The following is a 23403-nucleotide window of genomic DNA, read 5'->3' on the forward strand; positions in this document are numbered from 1 at the left end:
ATAATAATAGGAAAAAAACTGTGGATTACAGTATGTATATATATATAAAATAGTTAAATTAAACAATAAATAGTGAGGTAGTGTTCATGGGTTCATTGTCCATTCAGAAATCTGATGGCAGAGGGGAAGAAGCTGTTCCTGAATCATTGTGTGTGTGCCTTCAGGTACCTCTTGAGAAGAGGACATATCACGAGTGATAGGAGCCCTTAATGATGGACGCTGCCTTTTAGAGGCATCGCTCCTTGAAGATGTCCAGAATGGGCCGGCTGGTGGCACAATGACATCAGCGCCGGACTCTGGAACGGAAGTTCCCGGGTTCGAACCCAGTCGGGGCTGCTCCCAAGTACACTTTCCATCCGTGCTGGGTTGAGTGTCGAGATCGTAACTCGACCTCGTAGAATAAAGGGAAATATACTGTGAAATGCCTGTGTGAGGAGTGGTGCACCACACAGTCTCTCTCTCTCGCTCCGCACCTTGTAAAGGCACGAAAAAGACATCGTCCTGCCAACATCGCACACGCATGGACACATGCACACACGCAGGTGCAAAGGCACGCATGCACATACCAAAAAAAATGTCCTGAATGCTACACAAGTTCACGCCCATGATAGAGCTGACTGAGCTTACAACTTTCTGTGTCATTAAAAAAGTGACTAATGTGAGCAGCTCCGATGGAAATCTGCAAATGTTAATCAGGTCCTGGAGGTGATTCTGAGGTATTAATATTCAAACTAATGTAGAGTTGGCACTTGTGAGCTTTAAGGCGTCTCTGGTTTTGCAGGTAGTTCAGAATTATTTGTGCAGCCTCCTACACGATGCTTTAATTGGATACTTGCTCACTGAGCGTGACGCTTTAACAAGTGTGTTCAGAGAAAACAAATTATATTAAGGTTTTTAATTCTCAGCTTTAAATAGTGGAATGAAAGTGAGGAATGGTGGGTGGTGTGTTAATGTATAACTTTTTTTTAGATTATGAGAACATTCAGTCCTCTTTTATTGTCATTTAGAAATGCATACATGCATTAAGAAATGATACAACGTTTCTCCGGAGTGATATCACAGAAAACAGGACAAACCAAAGACTAACACTGACAGAACCACATAATTATAACATATAGTTACAGCAGTGCAAAGCAATACCATAATTTGATGAAGAACAATCCATGGGCACAGTAAAAAAAAGTCTCAAAGTCCCCGAGCCGATCGACTCTCAAGTCCCCGATAGCGGCGGCAAAAGGGAGGAACTCCCTGCCATAAACCTCCAGGCACCGTCAACTTGCCGATGCCTTGGAAGCAGCCGACCACAGCCGACACTGAGTCCGTCCGTCCAAAAACTTCGAGCCTCTGACCAGCCCCTCCGATGCAGCCTCCCAAGCGCCATCCTCTGCCGAGTGCCTTCGACCCAGCCCCGGCCGCTGAAACAAGCAAAGCCGAGGATTCGGGTCCTTCTGCTCTGGAGATTCTGGTTACCACACAGTAGCAGCGGCAGCGAGGCAGGCATTTCAGAAGTTTTCCAGATGTTCCTCCGTACTCTCACGTCTGTCTCCATCAAATCAGAATAGTGCACGGTCCCCTACTTGACAGATTACAAATATCATTCACCGGAGAGGCTACGCGCGCTGCTGTTGCGCCGCCATCTTCTCCTCCTTTTCAGTCCAACTTCAGTCCAAGGATAAGGTTAACAGTGCCAACTATTTCCGCTCAGCTCCGTTCCACTAGGACCTCAAATGGCATTTTTAAGAAGACTCCTTCCATTTTGCTTATTTACTTTCAGAATCAGGTTTCGATTCAGAGTCAGCTAAATTTATTAATCACATGTACATTGAAACAAATGTCGTTTCCTTAACAACCAACAAAACTAAAGGGTGTGCTGAGGGCAGCCCGCACACTTTCCAATGTAGCATGTCCACAATGTTCAGCAGAACAATACAAGCAACAATAATGACCATTACAAGCAACAACAACTACACAGTGAACAGTAGGGCATTGAGGCGTGTAGTAGAACAGAGGAATCTGGGAAAACTGGTCCAGAATTCATTGAAAGTGGCATCACAAGGTTCATGAAGAAAGCTTTTAGCACATTGGCCTTCATAAATCTAAGTATTGGATACAGGAGATGGGATTTTATGTTGAACTTGTATAAGATGTTAGTGAGGCCTAATTTGAAGTATAGTGTGCAGTTTTGGTCCACCTACCTGCAGGAAAGATGTAAATAAGGTTGAATGAATACAGAGAAAATTTACAAAGATGTTGCTGGGACTGGAGGACCTGAGTTATAAGGAAAGATAAAAAAGATTAAATATGAATAAACTCTTCTTGGGCTTCCTGCCCGTTACAGGTATTGATTTTAACCAATGTTTCGATGACAAACTCTTCCAACTTCATCAGGGATGATGCCTAGGCATGTCTATAAATACCACCAGACTAGACATGCCCCAGGGATCATCCTTGATCCTTTTCAAAGTTCTAATAGGTTAGGACTTTATTCCTTGGAACGTAGAAGATTGAGAGGATATTTAATAGAGGTATACAAAATTATGAGGGGTAAATACAAGCAGCTTTTTCCACTGAGGTTGGGTGAGATTAGAGCTAGAGGTCATGGGTGAAGGTGGAGTGTTTAAGGGGATCATGAGGGGAAACTTCTTCACTCAGAGGGTGGTGAGAGTGTGGAACGAGCTGCCAGCACAAGTAGTGTATGCGAGCTCGATTTCAACATTTAAGAGAAGTTTGGATAAGTACCCAGATGGTAGGGGTATGGAGGCCTATGGTCTGGGTTCAGGTCAAATGAGAGTAAGCAGTATCAATGATTTCTGCACTTCCCTCTCCTGACTGTTACCCACTGAGGCCCCGGAGTGACTACCGGCCTATAGCTCCTTTCTATCACCTCCTCACTCTCCCTGACCAGATGAAGGTCATCAAGCTGCATCTCCAGTTCCCTAATGCAGTCCCTAAGGAGCTGTAGCTCGACGCACCTGGTACAGATGTGGCCGTCCAGGAGGCTGTGAGTCTCCCAGACTTCCCACATCTGACACCGAGCACAGAACACCGGCCTCACACACATACTTCCTGTCTGTATTCTGCACAGATAACCTACCTCTCCTTGACCCGTTATCGCCGAAGCCCAGTTGAGCCAAAGCCTTCCTACTCTATCTCCCTGTATTCTACTGCCCGCTCTATAAAGCTGTCTCCTTTTAAACTCTTCTCACTGTTCTTAGTGGCTGACATCCACCAGCTTGAGCAGTCGTGCCCCAATCAAACCGCTGAAGAAATAAGAGTACAGAGAAAATTTACAAGGATATTGCCAGGACTGGAGAACCTGACTTATAGGGAATGGTTGAATAGGTTGGAATTTAGAAGATTGAGAGGAGATTTGATAGAAGTATACACACTTATGAGGGGTATAGATTGGGTAAATGCAAGCAGGCATTTTTCACTGAGGTTGGGTGGGACTTCAGCAAGAGGTCATGGCTTAAGAGTTAAAGGTGAAAAGTTTAAGGGGTTAATGAGGCGACACTCTGTCACTCAGGGATTGTGGGAGTGTGGAATGAGCTGCCAGCACAGGTGGTGCATGTATGCTCGATTTCAACATATGGATGGTAGGGGTATGGAGGGCTATGGTTCTGGTGCAGATCAATGGGTATAGATTGTTTAAATAGTTGTAAGATTGCGGTTCACTTCCCACCAGGAGTTTGTACATTCTCCCTATCACTTTGTGGGTTTCCTCCGGGTGATCTGATTTCCTCCTACATTCCAAAGACGTACGGGTTAGTAGGTTAATTGGTCTTGCAGGTATAATTTGGTGGTGTAGGCACGTTGGACCTGAAGGACCTGTTTCCATGCTGTACGGGCTAGGGTTACTAAGTTGAGTGCATTCGGTGTTGGCACTGGAAGCATGGAGGCACTTGTGGGCTGTCCCCCAGCACATCCTCTTACTGTACTGGTCGTTGATGCAAATGATGCATTGCAATGTGTGGGTCAATCTGCCTGTTTCAAATAAAGCTGATCTTTCAGCCCCCAACTTCTGAAGTCCTTCTTTTTCTGTCACATCCAGAGGACTACATGTCTTCTTGCCAAAAGAGCTAGAAATGAACACCCAGTGAAAACATCCCCAGTGACACCAACTGTTGACATGGTGAAAGGCCCAGGTGTTTGGAGTAAGAAAACACCCACAGAACTGTAAAACTCTATGACGATGACCATGCTAAAGTGACAGAGAAGTACACTCAGTGGCCACTTTATTAGGTATACCTGCACGCCTGCGGGTTAATACAAATATCTAATCTGCCAATCATGTGGCAGCAACTCAATGCATAAAAGCATGCAGACATGGTCAAGAGGTTCAGTTGTTGTTCAGACCAAACATCAGAATGGGGAAGACACAAGATCTAAATGACTTTGACTGAGGAATGATTGTTGGTGCCAGACGGGGTGACTTAAGTATTTCAAAAACTGCTGATCTCCTGGGATTTTCACACACAGCAGCCACTAGAATTTACAGAGAATGATGAGAAAAACAAAAAAACATCCAGTGGAGTGGCAGTTCTGTGGGCAAAAATGCCTTGTTAATGAGAAATGTCAGAGGAAAATGGACAGACCAGTTCAAGCTGACAGGAAAGTGACTAACTCAAATAACCACGCATTACAGCAGTGGTGAGCAGCAGAGTATCTTTGAACGCACAACATGTCGGACCTTGAAGTGGACGGGCTGCAGCAGCAGAGGGCCATGAACATACACTTCGTGGCGACCTTATTAGGTACGGGAGGCATCTAATAAAAGGGCCACTGAGTCTATGCTGGCGCCACTTGTGGTCTGTCTCTAGCACAATCCTCAGACGGTGTCGGTTGTTGACGTAGCCGATGTATTTCATTATACGTTTCGATGTACGTGTGACACGTCAAGCTAATTGTTACGTGCCAGCTGCAATAAACCACAGACACAGATTTTTAATGTTAAACAACTATATTGTCAATTTAATAGTCAATTAAAAACAATTACTCCTAACCAAAAATTAACGGTGCAATGCATCTTAGCTCACAAACTGTGGAGGTCTGGAAGCAGTTCTTCCCAAGTCTTACTCAACCCAAATATAGACAATTTAAACATAGTCCTAGGATGGCAATCCAGAAAGTTCTGAAATCCATGGGAACAGGTACAGGTGTCTGTGAGGTAGGGTTCATAAATCCACATTATGATGACACAAGGGTGACAGTCACAGAAGATTCCAGAAGTTGAGTGGTCGTCACTTAAATACTAGAGTCCAAGCAGGGATAACAAAGTGACGCCTCAGTCCTAAAATCCACATAGGGATATCACAAGGTGACAGTCACGGAATATTCCTTAACAGAAGTGATCACCATGTAACACACTCGAATGCATGTATAAGTTAACAAAAAGTGGTCACCACAGAATACTCCAGAAATCCGAGTATAGATCGTACAAAGTGACAGTCATGTATCCAATATGCACTGTGTGCCACAAATTATCACAATCTTCCGACACGGAGAAATATTGGGACCGCCCACTGCTGTAGTGAACTCTTCAACTCACTCAACTCAATTCACTCCCTCGCTGGTAGCTTACCGTTAACTGACGAATTTTTCCAGAAACCTCTCGAATCAAATAGAAAAAGCTTCCACGTATTTGTTATAATAATGTCATCCTCCCCTCCCCCACCTCGTCCAGGTGCACTTAAATGATGCTTACGGTTAATAAAAAAAAGTTGACATGTAACATTATGTTCAGCACTGATGGGCAATGTTCTATGAATGTCTGAATTAGAAGCAGGAATGCTCCTTGGCCTTCAAACTGCTTTGTCATTCGATAGTTAGATTATAAATTCAAATTTTTAGTCCCATGTACTTGTAAACCCCTTTCCTGCCTGCAAACCACTGCTTTATAAGTAGCCTCAGACTCTGCTTCTAAAAGTTTTTTGAAGATCTGCTCCCAAAGAGAGGAAAATAAATGTCTTATTTCCATCTTAAATGAGCTGCCATTTATATTTGAACAGTGATGCATTGTTCCGGATCTTCCCTCAGTATAAAATCATCCCCAGATTGTCAGCAGCTCTCAACATCTTTAAAGATTGGCTTTATTTATTACATGTGTTTTGAAACATACAGTGAAATATACTGTTTACATGAAATCAAAGCAGCGAGGATTGGCCCGCTAGTGTCGCCATGTTTCCAAAACCAACATAGCATTTACGAACCCTAACCTGTACGTCTTTCAAATAGGGGAGAAAACCCAGAGGAAACCCACATGGTCACAGGGGAAAAAGTACAAACTCTTTACAGACAGTGAGAGGAATTCAACCCAGATCTTACAGCTAGCATTGTAAAGCATTATGCAGCCATTGCATTACTGTGTCCACCCTTATGTTTATGTTTCTTCTCTGTCCCAGACTTGTTCCACTTGCCCCGTCACTCCTCCGTGCGGAATCTCTGAAGCCGTGTGTGTGGAGCGATGAAGGTCAACTATCAGGGTATTAAATAGGATAATTGCTCTGTGGCACTACTGACTAATCATCACAAACTGTACTGCTTTTCTCTCTGGTTTCTGGCTGTATTCCACAAAAGCCATCCCTGAAACTGCAAACCAAAAGTGCGGTTGACAAAGACCAAAGCTTCATTCATGTGTGACAATATTCGCTTTATCTGGCTCCAGTCACATTGGCCTGATGGGTTGTACTAGCAATTATTCTGAACGTCTAGCCAATGGCCACCCATCGAACACATACACCCTGTCTGAATACCCTGCCGACCCCTGTCACTCCCATCCCTCCACTCTTCAACTCACAGACACACTCTCATCCTGCACTGGTCACTTTACATCTTTTATTGCTGCTGTTTTACATATTTATACAACTGCTTGTTTTATTATGATAGTGTCAGTGACATTATACTGTCTCACATAATCATGTACCTCACACTTTATGTCAACCTGTAACTCTCCAGGTCATGCCACACATAGACTTGTGCTGATATTATTTTGTGACTGTATGTGCTGTATTGTAACTATTTGTGCTGTGTGTAACCATATGTACACCTTGGCCTCAGGGGAACGATGTTCTGTTTAGCTGTATACGTGCGTACGGTTGAATGGTGATAAACCTGAACACCGCAGGGCTGGTGGCAGGTGACGGCTGTCTGAGTCTCACCAGCTGCAGTCCGCAGACTGGAGTCTTCCTGCGCCCTCTCACCCTGATGCCTTTGTAATGCGAAGTGCCAGCCAACTTTCTGAGATGCTGCGGCTGTACTTCCTTTACAGGAGAGACATCGGTGTCCCTGGATCGAATTCCAGACCGAACACGGTGACTGAAGATCATGAGGGCAATGGATTGTCTGTGCCAGCCCAGGATGAGGGACTGAAATCTGAAGAAAAACACAAGCCTTGGTACGATGAGTTAATGCTTCACCATTCCCCAGTAAATGGTTAACAGGTTTGTCCAGGTGTAGTTTCTTCTTTTATAATCAAACGTCACTGAAAGAAACTAGTCAGCCTATTGATCCTGTGATAGTTCCTTGATAAGATCTGATTTGCCCCGTTCTTTTCCCACAAAACCTTAGATTGTTCCTTTTTAAGTATTTATCTAATTCTACTTTGACAATAACTATTGAAACTACTTCCATTGTTTATTTAGAGATACAACACAGTAACAGGACCTTCTGGCCCAAGCGACTCCGTGCCCCCCAATCACACCCATATTAACCTACTGATCTGTACGTCTTTGGACTGTAGGAGGAAACTGAAGCACCTGGAGACAACCCTCAAAGTGATGTGGAGAACGTACAAACTCCTTACGGACAGCGGCAGGAATTGATGCTCGATCTTACAGCTGGCACTGTAAAGCGTTACGCTCACCCCCACACTACTGTGCTGCCCTTAGTAGCCTTAAACTGATGCACCCAAATGGGGAAGGTTTACAGTACTTTGAATGTCTTGTCAGATACCAACAGGTGTCACTAGCTGTAACAGAACCTCAGTGGCGAGGGGTACGTCAGCTGAATGGTGGAACAGACTCGATGGGCCAAATGGCCTACTTCTGCTCCTATACCTTATGGTCTTATGAACCATCAGATTCCACAGATGCTGCCTGTCTTGCTGAGAACCCCAGCAACAATTTGTGTGCATATGAATAGATACCTGGTCACTGATAGAACACTTTTTGCAGGATCTTTCTACAGGACTACCCCCCCCCCACCCCGCCCACCATTACGACATTGAACTTAATCAGCGGCAGGAATTGAACCCATGTCACTGGCTCTGTAGTAGCATTACACTAATCACTATGTTATCGTTCTGCCTTCATTTGTTCTTCCAGGCAGAGCACTACAGCACAGAAGCAGATTGTTTGGCCCATCTAATCTGTGCCAAGCTGTTAATTTGCCTAGTCCTATCGACGTACACCTGGAACCTTGCCCTCCATACCTCTCCCATCCATGTGCCTATCCAAAGTTCTCTTAAATGTTGAAATCGAACCCACATCCACCACTTACGCTGGCAGATCATTCAACACTCGCACCACCCTCTGAGTGAAGAGGTTCCCCATCAGGGTCTCCTTAAACATTTCATCTTTCACCCTTAACCAATGACATCTAATTCTAGTCCTGCCCAACCTCAGTGGAAAAAGCCAGCTTGCATTTACACTATCTATTCCCCTCATAATGTTGTATACCTCTATCAAATCTCCCCTCAACCTTCTACTTTCTAGGTTCCAACCTATTCAGCCTTTCCCCATAACTCAAGTCCTAGCAACATCCTTGTGTGACGCTCCGGTTCGGTTGGCTGAGTAAGTCTGGGGAAGACACCCTCCAGCCCCGCCAAACATGGGAGATTGAAGTGCAAGCCCCTCAAATCCCCGTTTGTGTGGATGCTGTGTGATTTGTTACTCTGTTACAAATCAGTACCGCGAAATAACAGACAGCACACTGCATACAATTAAATGCTTTAGCTTTGTAATTCTTAATTTGACTAAAGGGTTAGTAAAGAAAAATCAAACAATGAAAAGGGCCCATTTTAAATGAAACAGTCTAATGTGCACAAGTTGGAGCTCACAGTTTCCTCTTCGCCGATCCTCCTTCAATCTCCCCGGGCTTCATCGAATCCTGGCTCCACTCCAGGTTGACTCCTCCGACCCCTTCTGTCTTCTCCACCATCAAAAGCCCCAAGCCCAACCTTAGTGTCCCTCACCAGAGAAACCTCCCCTGAACCATAGAAAAAGCATAACAGAGATAAAAGCATAACAGAGAAAAAATATGAACCATGTGAACCAGGGCGTTACACTTGTAAATTTTCTCAGAACTTTTTCAATCTTATTGACATCTATCCTGTAGGTAGGTGATGCTGTCAGTGGGGCCACCATTGATTGCCCGTTCATGGGGTGTGTGCTACAGTGGTGTAGCAGTTAGTGCAGTGTTGTTACTGCTCAGGGCAGAGTTCAGAGTTCATTTCCAAAGCCATCTGTACAACCTCTCTGTGATTGCATGGGTTTCCTCCAGGTTCTCTGGTTTCCTCCCACTTTCCAAAGACGTACCGGTCAGCAGGTTAATTGGGTCATTGTAAATTGTCCTGTGACTGGGCTAGGGTTAAGACAGTGGGTAACCCAATAGTTAAGCATACTTTACGTATATGGTTTCAATTTCGAAGATTTTTTGGGTTTAATCAATTTATCCTAGCAAGCCCTATCTTGTCAAACTTTCTTTTTCAACCTTCCACGATGGATCAAGCCTACTCTGATTGGAAAATTAAAGGTATAATATCTTTTCGCGATTTATTTATGGATAATTGTTTTATGTCTTTTGATCAACTTTCTAATAAATATAACTTACCCAGATCTCATTTTTTCAGATATTTACAGATTAGGAACTTTTTAATTACTGTTTCCCCTAATTTCCCACGTCCATATCCAACGGATATTTTGGAAAAAATTTTAGATTTAAATCTCTCTCAGAAAAGTGTTGTAGCAATTATATATAATATAATTATGAATCTATGTCCTGATGCTTCTAATAAAATTAAAGCTGACTGGGAAAGAGAATTTGAGATTACTATACCGACTGAAAAATGGGAAAAAATTCTTCAGTTGTTGAATTTATCCTCTATATGTGCTAAACATGTGTTGATACAGTTTAAAGCAGTGCACAGGGCTCATATATCCAAAGATAAACTATCTCGTTATTATTCTTATATTAATCCAATATGTGACAGATGTCATTCCGAGATAGCTTCTCTAACCCACATGTTTTGGTCATGTCCCCTGTTGCAGAAATATTGGAAAGATATTTTTGATATTATTTCAACGGTTTTAAATATAGACTTACAACCGCATCCAATTACTGCTATTTTTGGACTACCAATGATAGATTTAAATAATTTAACCTCTTCATCACAAAGGATGATTGCATTTCTTACTTTAATGGCTAGAAGGTCCATTTTGTTGAATTGGAAAGAGATTAACCCTCCTAAGGTATTTCATTGGTTTTCACAAACTATGCTGTGTTTGAATTTGGAGAAAATTAGAAGTGCAGTTTATGACCCTTCCATCAAGTTTGAAAAAGCTTGGAGGCCATTCATTCAGCATTTTCACTTAATGTAATATCTTTATTTCCAAACCTATTCTATTTCTCTGTATTGTTGTTGGAGGGGAATGGAGTCGTTGGCACTGAGGTTTTCTTCTTTTTCATTTTTAAGTTCTTAGATTTGCCCAAGTCTTTTAGTTTAGTTGATTAATTTTGTCTTTCTTTTGGGTTGGGGTTTTCTTTTTGGTTTTGGTTTTTTTTTCCTTTTTCATGTTTTTTTTTAGTTTTTTTTTGATCTGTTTTATCCGTTGTTAGTTTTACATGATTGGGAGCTTTGTCAAATTTCAATATTGGACTTTACAATTACTGTTTGTAAGTGTAACAATTTATCTCCTAATTATTTGTATCATTGCTATGTTTTGTTTATATATTCTAAAATTAATAAAGAGATTGAAAAAGAAAGAAAAGACAGTGGGCTGCTGGGTGGTGCGGCTCGTTGGGCCAGAAAGGCCTGTTCCATGCTGTGTCTCTAAATAAATGCCCCATGGACAGTAATCGGTTTATTATTATCACATGTGTACTGAGATACTGTGAAAATTTTTGCTTGCATGCAATCGAGACAGATCATTTCAAACATAGGTATATTGTGATTGTACAAAAGTAAAAATAAGAACAGAATGCGAAGTATGGTGTTACTGTTACAGAGGAAGTGCAGTGCAGGTAGGCGAGTAAAGTGCAAGGGCCACCATGAGGTAGACTGAGAGATCAAGAGTTCTGTATCACACAAGATACATGTTCAAGAGTTGGATAACAGTGGGGTAGAAGCTGTCCTTGAGCCTGGTGGTACGTGCTTTCAGGCTTTTGTATCTTCTGCTTGATGGTGGGGGGTGGGGTGGTGGGGGGTCGGGGGAGAAGAGAGAATGGCCGGGATGGGTGGGGTCTTTGACTGAGTTGGCTGCTTTCCTGAAGTATTGAGAAGTGTAGACAGGTAGAGGGGATGGGATACTGACCTTGTGATAGGCAGAGCCATTGCCATACTAAACTGTGTGACTTCTGATCGATAATTTCTATGGTACTTTCCATGGATTTCAGGCTTACCGTCCTGTATTGCTTGCCTTCATTCTTCAGTAGGCCGTAAGACATAGGAGCAGAATTAGGCTATTTGGCCCATCAAGTCTGCTCTACCATTCAATCATGGCCGATTTATTTTCCATCTCAAACCCATTCTGCTTCCCTGTCCCCGTAACCTTTGACACCCTGACTAATCAAGAACCTATCAACCTCTACTTTAAATATATCCAATAACTTGACCTTTACAGCTGTCTGTGGCAATGAATTCCACAGATTCATCAAGCTGCATGAAGAAATCCTTCCTCATCTTTGTTCTAAGGGGTCCTCCTTGAATTCTGAGGCTGCAGATGGCCTTTCATCCCTGACGTTACCTCGTCAGGGTCCCCTGTCCTGGGCCAGTCTTTCATGTTGTACTCTGGTGTAGCCCATCTTCTTGGTGTATCCTTCCTCCCTCAGGGATGAGGTCTTTGGAGCTTCTGTTGGTGTTACCGTAGCACAGGGCTTTTGCTGGATGGGGTTGCTGGCCCCATGCTCAACCTTCCTCATTCGCAGTGGGGCTTGGGACGAATGGTCCATGGTGGAGTTGACGGGACTCAATGTAAAGTGGACAGAAGAAGTGAAGATTCTGAATTGACTTTACTGAATAGCACCATGTTTGCTATTCTGGAGAAATGTAGTTATGAAGCTAACAGTTTAACCCAACATGACCAAAAGGAGGTAGAAATGATTTATCAGTGAAAGAATTCCATGCTGCTATTCGAGTGACCTGTCTTGAATGATTGAGCATTACCGTTACGCTGGAAACAACAAGATACTGTGTTAGCAGTTTAGTATCTATCATCTGCCAATCACACTGACAGGCGAAGACGCTTGGAATTCTTAAGGAGTGTGTTCTGTTTCAGAATCAGGTTTAATATCACTGTCACATGTTGCGAAATTTGTTTTTGATTGGTATTGCACTTAAACTATACTTGGCGGGGGCAGTGGAGGCATGCTAGTGTAGCAGTTAGTATAACGCTGTGACACTGCCAGCGGCCCGACTCTGTAAGGAGTTTATTATACATTCTCCCCGTGATCACGTGGGTTTCCTCCGGGTGCTCCGGTTTCCTCCCACATTCTAAAGATGCATAGGTTAGTAGGTTGATTGGTTGCATAGGTGTAATTGGATAGCATGGGTCCGTTGGGCCAAAAGGCCTGTTACCGTGCTGTGTCTCTAAGTATATAAAATGTAGTGATTGCAGTCAGTTCAGTTCAGAACAGCACAGCATCAAAGTTTTGTCAATACAGGCGTAATAGTTCAAGTTTGTTTGTCATGAATACCGCCAAACGAAACAGTGTTAAACAGGAGAAAGTTTGCAGATGTTGGAAATCCAAAGCAACACACACAAAATGCTGGAGGAACACGGTAGGCCAGGCATCATCTATGGAAATGAACAAACAGTTGACATTTCAGGCCGAGAACTGGAACAGTATTAATGTCTTAAACACAGCGATATATTCCAAGGTACCTGAACCGAAAGTGGACAATAAATCGGGACCTGCTGAACTATTGAAACTACACGCAAAGTTCTGGAGGAACTCAACAGGTTATGCAACATCTAGGGAATGGAACAAAGAGTCAAGTGTTTCAGTCAAGACCCTTCAACAGAATTCCTGAAGCCAATGTACAATATGTAAACCTAATTCATGATTAATATAATTCCTTCCTCTTTCACCACCTATAGCCCTCCATTTTCTTTCATCCATGATCCTATCTAAATGATCCTAATGTATCTGCCTCTCCCACCATCCCCGAAGGGGTCCTGCTGAAGGCACTAGGCCTGAAACATTGACTCTGGATTTCCACCATCTGCAGAATCTCTTGTGCAATAAGACAAGAGAAGCTGTGTAATCTAATTATTGTTTCCATCTCCCCTTTGTTATGTAGATGAGGGAACATCAAATGCATACCCAGGTACTCTTTTAATGTATTGAGGATTTTGGCTTCTAATTACGGCAGTCATCTGCAGATGCTCCCATTGCAATCCTCAAAAACTTTTGTTAATCACATTTGATCTCTGCCCCAATTATTATCCTCTCTGCTAGGGATACTGGGTCCTCCTATTCATCTTGTTTTGGCCTCTCAGTTTTAGAACATAGAACAGTACAGCACAGTACAGGTCTTTCGACCCAAATGTTGTGCCAACTCGATAAACTATTCTAGGGTTAATCTATCCTTTCCCTCCTACAGAGCCCCCAGTTTGCTACCATTCAATAGCCTATCTTTGATAAAAGTCCCCAATGTATTTGCTTATTCCATCATCCCTGGCAGGGCGTTCCACGCACCCATCATCCTCTGTGTTAAAAAAGCTCTTGCCTCTGACATCTCCTCTGAGCTTTCTTCCACTCTGGTATGAGCCATTGCTGCTGTGCGAAAATGACTCTGGCTGCCCACTCTACTGTATCTATGTACTCCAATATCAAGTCACACCTCATCCTCCTTCACTCGGAAGAGAAAAGCCCTTGCTTGCTCAACCTATTTTCATAAAACATGCTCTCCAATCCAGGTAGTGTACTGGTAAATATCCCCTCTATCATCTATGAAGTTTCCACATCCTTCCTATAATGAAGCAACCAGAATTAAACATAATATTCTGTGTGGTCTAACCAGAGATTTATAGAGCTGCAACATTGAACTCTTGAACTCAATCCCCTGACTAATGAAGGGTTTTCTACATCTTGATTAAACATCCCACTGATTGAAACAAAACAGTCCAAACAGTCCCAGGCAATGTAGTCTTTGCATTCAGTTGAAGCTCACAGTCCTGTCAAATCTTTATAAATCTTTTCAACATCTTTTCTCCCGGATATAGCTGTACAAAGCTTCGATCCAAAGGTTTCAGCAGCATTTAAAGGAAGACTCTCTTAAATATCCCTAATCTATCTGTTCTGGTTTCGCCTACACTGAAGGTAAAAAACCAGCATAGTCATAGAGCACTGATGATGATGGCTGGTTCTTTGCTTGCGAAGATCAGGAGGGAAGAAGAGTCCTCAGGAGCGACAGCACGATCGTTGGTGACTGTAGAGGCACCCCTTCTCATCGCTGTATGACTTTTTTCTTCCCACCTGCACTGCATAGGTTTATAGTGAGGATCAGTGTGCGCTGACCAATTCCACCTTTAGCCCGGGGTGGCGGGGGGAGGGGGGTGGCATTTCACAGTGGCACAGCGAGCTGCGGCAATTGCACCGACCACAAGGCTGTAGGCTGAGTATCAGAGTTTTCCTTCTCTTAGACAGACTGCCTGGCAAGGCTAAGGGTCCCATCTAGCCAAGTTTGGAATTGGGGTTGTCCTTCTCATAGGCTGGCTGCCAACCAAGGCTGATGAGCCCAGCCTGCCCGCCCAGTTATACACACTCGGTCACGCCATGCCATAGCAAACTCAGTAAGAACAGGCATGCCACCTGAAGGCATTGCTGTGGCAGTAGTGTAGGAGAGACCATATGCGAGTGACCTCCTGCATGGCGACCCTAACAGTGCTCTTGCAGCAGTCACTACATCTGGAAAGAAGAAGCTATGGAAGATGGTTCACCTTCCTTAGGTGTGTGGGACTTCCAGACCAGGACTCACCCATCCCCCATGAAGCACTACAGCACAGAAACAGGCCCTTTGGTCCACCTATTCTGTGCTGAATTGTTATTCTGCCTAGTTCCAGCCACCCGCACCTGGACCATAACCCTCCACACCCCTGTGTAATTGTCCAAACTTCTGCTAAGTGTTGCAGTCGAACACGCATCCATCACTTCTACTGGCAGCTCGTTCCACATTCTCACCTCTCTCTGAGTAAGGAAAGTTCCCTTAAATATATCACCTTTCACCCCTAACCAATGACCTCTAGTTCTAGTTTCACCCGACATGAAGCTGTAATGGTTCTTGGAGCAGCTAATGTACTGTTGCCTGGAACTTTGTGAGAAGATCAGGCACTGTGAAGGTGACATATCAGCTGTCCATTGAGGAGGAAAAGAGAGGGGGCTATTAGAAGCAAGAGATCAGGTGATGCTGAGAGATGTCCAGGGCTGGTAACCCTGGGGGGGGGGCCACTGGCTGTGGCTCAAGGGAGGACTTTCACTGTGGATCTCTTGCTTTTCCAGGTTGCCTGGTGGTTCCCGACAGTGACCCCCATGTCAGGATCAGGAAGCAGAAGACCTTCAGCACCACGGAGGTAGGCAAGACCACAACTGGTACTGATTGCAATGGTCTCAGTAAAGTGGACAATCCACAGTTGACTGATGGAGATCGTGAAGAAGGTTCAGATGGATCTTGGGGTCCACGTCTGTAGACCCCTCAAAGTTGCCGAGCAAGTTGATAGAGTGGTCAAGAAGGCGTATGTTGTGCTGGCCTTCATTAATTGGGGTACTGAGTTCAAAAACCACGAGGTAATGTTGCAGCTCTATAAAGCTCTGGTTAGACCATAAGACATAAGAGCAGAATTAGATCATTTGGCCCATTGAGTCTGCTCTGCCATTCAATCATGGCTGATTTTTTTCCCCCTCCCCAGCCTTCTCCCCATAGCCTTTGATGCTGTGTCCAATCAAGAACCTATCAAGCTCTGCTTTAAATACACCCAATGACCTGGCCTCCATAGCTGCCTGTGGTAACAAATGCCACCAATTCACCACCCTCTGGCTAACGAAATTTCTCCACACATCTGCCTGAAGTGGGTGCCCCTCTATCCTGAGGATGTGCACTCTTGACCTAGACTCTCCCACCATGGCAAATATCCTTTCCTCATCTACTATGTCTAGGCCTTTCCACATTCAAAAGGTTTCAATGAGATCCCCCCTCATCCTTCTTCCATCAAGTACAGACCTGGAGCCATCAAAGATTTCTCGTATGATAACTCTTTCATTCCTGGAATCATCCTTGTGAACCTCCTCTGACCCCTTTTCAATGCCAGCAGATCTTTTCTTAGATAAGGAACCCAAAACTGTTCACAATACTCATGGTGAGGCTCACCAGTGCCTTGAAAGGCCTTAGCATCACATCCCTGCTCTTGTATTCCAGACCTCTTGAAATGAATGCTAACATGGCATTTGCCTTCCTCACCACTGAATCTACCTGCAAGTTAACCTTCAGGGTGTTCTGCACAAGGACTCCCAAGTCCCCCTGCATCTCAGATTCCTGGATTTTCACCCTGTTTAGAAAATAGTCCACACATTTATTTTTACTACCGAAGTGCATGACCGTGCATTTTCCAACATTGCATTTCATTTGCCACATTTTGCCCATTCTGCTAATCTGTCGAAGTCCTTCTGCAGCCTACCTGTTTCCTCAACACTACCTGCCCCTCCACTAATCTTCATATCATCTGCAAACTTGGCAACAAAGCCATCTATTCCATCAGCTAAATCATTTATATACAGTATAAAAAGAGGTGGTCCCATCACCAACCCCCGCCGAACACCACTAAGTCACTGGCAGCCAACCAGACAAGGATCCTTTTATTCCCACTCGCTGCCTCCTACCAATCAGCCAATGGTCTAACCATGCCGGTAACTTTCCTGTAATACCATGGGCTATAACTTGGTAGCAGCCTCATGTGTGGCACCTTGTCAAAGGCCTTCTGAAAGTCCAAATATACAACATCCACTGCATCCCCTTTATCTATCCTACTTGTAATCTCCTCAAAGAATTCCAACAGGTTTGTCATGCAAGATTTTCTCTTAAGGAAACCATGTTGACTTTGTCCTGTCTTATCCTGTGTCATCAAGTAGTCCATAACCTCATCCTTAGCAATTGATTCCAACACCTTTCCAACCACTGAGGTCAGGCTAACTAACTTCCTTTCTGGTGCCTCCCTCTTAAAGAGTGGAGTGACATTTGAAATTTTCCAGTCCTCTGGTACCATGCCAGAGTCCACTGATTTTTGAAAGATCATTAATAATGCCTCCACAATCTCTACCGTTACCTCTTTCAGAACCCTAGTGTGTAGTTCATCTGGTCCAAGTGACTTATGTACCTTTAGGTCTCAGCTTTTTGAGCACCTTCTCCCTTGTAATAATAACTGCACTTACTTCTTTTCCCTCACACCCTTCAACATCTGGCACACTGCTAGTGTCTTCCACAGTGAAGACTGATGCAAAATACTTGTTTAGTTCATCTGCCGTCTCCTTTTTCCCTGTTATTATTACTTCGGCCTCATTTTCTACCAGTCCTATATCCACCCTCATCTCCCTTTTATTTTTTACATACTTGAAAAAGCTTTTACTATCCATTTTGATATTGTTTGCTAGTTTGTTTTTAATCTTTTCCCTCCTATTTATTCTTTTAGTTGCTCTCTGTAGACCTTTAAAAGCTTCCCAATCCACTATCTTTCTGCTAATTTTTGCTTTGTTGTATGCCCTCTCTTTTGCTTTTACATTAGCTTTGACTTCCCTTGTCAGCTACGATTGTACTATTTTGCCATTTGAGTATTTCTTCATTTTTGGAATACATCTATCCTGCACCTTCCTCATTTTTCCCAGAACTTCACAAAATTGCTGCTCTGTTGTCATCCCTGCCAGCATTTCCTTCCAATGTACTTTGGCCAACTCGTCTTTCATACCACTGTAATCACCTTTACTCCACTGAAATACTGCTACGTCAGACTTTACTTTCTCTCTATCAAATTTCAAGTTGAACTCAATCATATTGTGATCACTGGTTCCTAAGGGTTCTTTTACCTTAAGCTCTCTAATCACCTCTTTTACAATAAGTAACACCCAAATCAGTATCAGAATCAGAATCAGGTTTATTATCACCGGCATGTGACGTGAAATTTGTTAACTTAGCAGCAGCAGCTCAATGCAATACATATCCTAGCAGAGAGAGAAAAAAAATAATAAATAAAATAAAACATAATAATAAATAAACAAGTAAATCAATTACGTAAATTGAATAGATTTTTTTAAATGTGCAAAAACAGAAATGTTGTATATTGAAAAAAGTAAGGTAGTGTCCAAAGTTTCAATGTCCATTTAGGAATCGGATGGCAAAGGGGAAGAAGTTGTTCCTGAATCGCTGAGTGTGTGCCTTCAGGCTTCTGTATCTCCTACCTGATTGGAACAGTGAGAAAAGGCATTCCTAGTAGGCTCAATGACAAACTGCTCTAAAAAGCCATCTCGTGGGCATTTAACAACTCACTTTCTTGAAATCAATTACCAACCTGATTTTCCCAATCGACTTGCATGTTGAAATCTTCCATGACAATCATATCATTAGACCACACTGAGAATATTGTGTTCAGTTCTGGTCACCTCATTGTCTGACCCATAGGCCTTCATCAGTCAGGTCACCAACTGTATGTTTTGTAGTTGTAAAAAAATGTTGGTGAGGCTATACTTGGAGTATTGTGTACAGTCTGGGTTACCCTGTTACAAGAAAGAGATAATTAAGCTGAAAAGAGTGCAAAGATTTGTGAGAATTTTGCCAGAACTCAAAGGCCTGAAAGAGGTTGGGCAAGCTAGGACCTTATTCCTTGAAGTGTAGAAGATGAGTTGTGACCTTGCAGAGGACTGTATAGCGTGGGTGGGAGGGTGGGAAGGTGGAAAGGATATTGTTTTGCTGCTGTTGTTTTGTTGCTTGTTGTGTTCTGTGTTGTTCTGTTGAACACTGTGGACACGCTCTGTTGGTGCCAGAATGGGTAGCGACACTTGTGGGTTGTTCCAGCACATCTTTACATTGTTAATGCAAACGATACATTTCACTGTATGTTTTGATGTGTTCATGATAAAGAAAGAATTAAATCTACAAATGAATTACTCATAGATAAACGAAGTTAAGTGCATTAGTTAAATACTATAGGGTACAATACAAATTGTTTAGTGACACTCCAAATGTGATGAGGTAGGGCGTTCCGAAGCCTAGTGGTCTGAGGGAAGAAGCTGTTTCCTATCTTGAACCATCTTATCTTTATGCATCATGGTCTCTTGCTTGATGGTAGAAAGTCAAAGAGGACGCTGGATGGTTGGGTGGGATCCTTGATAATACTAAGGGCCCTGCATATGCGTTGCTCCCAATAACTGTCCCCGATAGATGGTAGGGAGACCCCTATAATCCTCTCTGCTTTTCTGACAGTCCTCTGTAGGGAGTATTAGTCCAATGCTCGGCTGTTGCCATACTCCCATACCAAATGGAGATGTGGCTTGTTGGGACGATCTCAATGGCTGCATTCCATGTCTCTGCCTCAAGGTTTTGTCAGTGGTTTCCTGTTACCATACTAACACAATCCACATCAATATTTACTAGTTATTTAGCCCTCACTGTTCTTTCCCGTACAACAGAGAGGTTTAGAGAGATATGGGCCCAACGTGGGCACCTTGTTGCATGGACGGGTTGTGCTGAAGGGCTCCCTAACTCTGAATCATTTTGTGTTATTTTTGTGTAATTTGCAAGTTTGGGGTGTAGCAGTTAGCAGTTAGTGTCGCACTTCTACAGCGTAATTTCTCTCCACGACCGTGTGAGTTTCCTCTGGGTGCTATGGTTTCCTCCCACATTCCAAGGGTGTACGGGTTGATGGGTTCATTGGCCACATGGGTGTAATTGGGCGGCGTGGGCTCCTTGGGCTAGAAGGGTCTGTTACCGTGCTGTAGCTCTAAACAAAATAAAGTTGGTGAGTTTTGGTTCAGCTTATTTAATTTTTTATTTAGAGATAGAGAGCGGAGTAGGCCACCCCCAGCAACCCCTAGCCTAATCATGGGACAATTTACAATGAGTAATTATCCTACCAACCGGTACATCTTTGGACTGTGGGAGGAAACCAGAGCAGCTGGAGCAAGCCCACGCATTCCACGGGGAGGAGGCACAGGCTCCTGACAACTCCGAACTCCGACGTGTCAAGCTGCAATAGCGTTGCACCCAGTATTTTGTGGTATTTTTGTGTAAGCTGCAAGTTTGAGGTGAAACAGTAATGAACAGTTAACCTAACAGTACGACAGCACCAGTGACCCGGGTTCATTTCCCACCACCGTCCCCACATCCACTTGGGTTTCCTCCCGCAGTCCAATGATGTCCAAGTTAAGAGGTTAATTGGTCACATGGGTGTGATTGGCAGTGCGGGCTCATTGGCCCAGAAGGACCTGTTGCCATGCTGTATCTCTAAATCTAAATCTTCTGATGGTCCTCTCTCCCTACATCCAGTCGGGGTCTCCACGGAAGAAGAGGCTTCTCCTCCTTGTTTAAGGCAGCGTTGGCCCCGGCGTCGGCGCCGCATGAGACACAGCCCCTGCTCCGGCCCTCCAGGCGCAGCTCCCCGCGAGACACCTGCACCGCATCTTCCCTCAGCAGCAGCAGCAACTCCAGTTCCTACAAGGGCAGTGACAGCAGCCCCACACCCAGGTAAGTGGGAGGGGCACCGCTCAACGCCTCCCCCCCCCCACAGGGCAGTTCACCTGCCACCCATGCAGCTGCTTTCTGCAGGTATGCGTCAGAGCAGATGCAACAAATGTATTGCATTGGCTGCAGCTGGTGCAACAGATAGGCAGCAGCCATACCTCCTGGGCACTTCTGTAGCTTCTCGATTCAGAATCAAGTCAAATTCCACTGAGGGATTCTGATCAGAGACTGTAAGAGATTAGCTTTATTTGTCACATGTACATTGAAACATACAGTGAAATGCATCGTTTGCTTCTGTGTCCAACAGAGTCTGATGATCTTGCTCGAGGCAGACCACAAGTGTCGCTATGCTTTTGGCACCAACATAGCAAGCCCACAACTCACTAACCCTAACCCGTACATCTTTAGAACTTGGGAGGAAACCAGAGCACCCAAAGGAACCCTACATAATCACAGGGAGAACACACAAACTTGCTTACAGAGGATGCCAGAATTGAACTGTAAACTCTGACATCCTGAGCTGTAAAAGCATTGTGCTAACCACTACGTTACCGTGGTGGCCCAATCTTGCTGCATCTTCGAACTTACAATTCGAAATCCTTGATCTGTAGCTCCACCTACATCAAACTGAATAAGCGAGTGGGTGACCTCAAGGGCATCGAGGTGGCACCTCCCCCCGCTCCACCACTGCTCCCTACGGTCCCTTTGGGATGGACCGTACATTAGAAGGTCTCAGCTTCTCAGCCTGGCCTGGGCCATCACTGGGCACAAGCGAGCTGCCTGCGGGCCCAGGCCCCCAGCTGGTCACCCTTCAGGACCAGGGCATCCACACTGACCATATCACCCAACAACCCAACCTGAAGGTCATTCCTAGGAAAGTGCTGAGGTCCAGTGCCTGCAGCCTTACCTCGGAGGGGGAAGCCCTGAGAACCTGAGCCAACCAGATGACCCTGGATAAGAGGCTGGTCGATAGGTGGTTATAAGGGTTAGTGAGTTTTATTGGCTGCTGGAACTTAGGAGGGGTGATTGATAAGTTCGTGGCCTAAGGTAGAAGGACTCAATTTTAGAAAACCTACCACATTTATTTTTTGACATAGTCCCCTCCTACATTTACACACTTAGTCCAGCGGTTGTGGAGTATACGGATCTTGGACTCCAGTAAGTGTCCACAACAGATGTATTTGATAAGTTCATGGCCTAAGGTAGAAGGAGCTGAGTTATACAGCTCTCTTAACATGCACGTGCAGTTCAACTCTTTGAGTGATTATGCAGAAAGTTTGAAGTTAACGACTCATCTCCTTCTACCTTAGGCCATGAACTTATCACTCACCCCTGATGAGTTATTAACCTCAAACTTTCTGCATAATCACTCAAAGAGTTGAACTGCATGTGCATGTAACGAGAGCTGTATAACTCATCTCCTTCTACCTTAGGGCACAAACTTATCAATCACCCATCTGTGGGCACTTTCTGGAGGTCCAAGATCCGTATGCTCCACGACCGCTGGACTAAGTGTGTAAATGTAGGAGGGGACTACATTAAAAAATAAATGTGCTAGGTTTTCTAAAATTGACTCCTTCTACCTTGGGCCACAAACTTATCAATCACCCCTTGTATTTCTCATGTGCAGCTGAGTGAAAGAATCTGGGGCGAGTTCTTGGAAACTTTCATTCATTCATTCATTTATTTACTTGGGATACAGTGCAACAATCTCCTGATTTAACCCAAGCCTAATCATGGGACAATTTACAATTACCAGTTAACCTACTAACCATTACGTCTTTTTGGATGGGAGGAAATTGGCTCACCCGGAGAAAACCCACATATTCCACAGGGAGGACGTACAATCTTCTTAGAGATGATGCCGGGGGTGAGCTCCGAACTCTGACACCCCAAGATGTAATAGCATCATTATGCTACTGTGGCGCCCTAATATGGGAAGTAAATGCTACAGGAAAGAATGATTGTGGGAAAGGATTGCTCTATGAGTCAGTATTGACTCAATGGGCCAAAAGACTTCCTCCTGTTACCATAAAGAAAGTATGCAGTCTGCAGAAATGAAGGCAAAATACTGCAGGAACTCAGCAGGTCAGGCAGCAGCTATGGAGGGGAGTAAACAATCAACATTTCGGGCTGAAATCCTTTATCAGCAGCACACAACCTATTGCAGGAACTCAGCAGGTCAGGCAGCAGCTATGGAGGGGAATAAGCAGTCGACATTTTGCGCCAAGACCTTTCATCAGGACGAAAAAGAAAGGGAGAACAAGTATGAAGAAGGAGGAATCTTATAGGAGAGGACAGTAGACCATGGAAGAAAGGGAAGGAGGAGAGGGCAGGTGAGGAGAAGAGAAGGGGTGAGAGGAAAACCAGAATGGGGAATAATAAAAGAGAGAAGGGGTGAGGAAGAAATTACCTTTCTCCTCTCCTATCAGATTCCTTCTTCTTCAGCCCTTTACCTCTTCCAC

At 44.1% G+C, this 23403-nt stretch overlaps 1 protein-coding gene across 10 annotated transcripts in view; it reads left to right on the forward strand.

Moving 5' to 3' along the window:
- LOC134342652 (syntaphilin-like) overlaps positions 1-23403 on the forward strand; it is a 62258-nt gene that overhangs the window by 27926 nt on the left and 10929 nt on the right. For 5 of the 10 annotated variants that reach the window (XM_063041029.1, XM_063041031.1, XM_063041033.1 and 2 more), the window contains 3 exons: positions 7268-7393; positions 15718-15788; positions 20744-20941. In XM_063041029.1, coding sequence (XP_062897099.1) covers positions 15748-15788; positions 20744-20941 — 239 coding nt within the window. In that variant the 5' untranslated portion in view covers positions 7268-7393; positions 15718-15747. Of the gene's footprint in view, positions 1-6401; positions 6483-7267; positions 7440-15717; positions 15789-20743; positions 20942-23403 lie in introns of those variants that run through there. The other 5 variants (XM_063041034.1, XM_063041035.1, XM_063041030.1 and 2 more) reach the window with 5 other exon arrangements.

The sequence above is a fragment of the Mobula hypostoma genome, chromosome 2 (genome assembly GCF_963921235.1).
Source record: "Mobula hypostoma chromosome 2, sMobHyp1.1, whole genome shotgun sequence".
NCBI lineage: Eukaryota > Metazoa > Chordata > Chondrichthyes > Myliobatiformes > Myliobatidae > Mobula > Mobula hypostoma.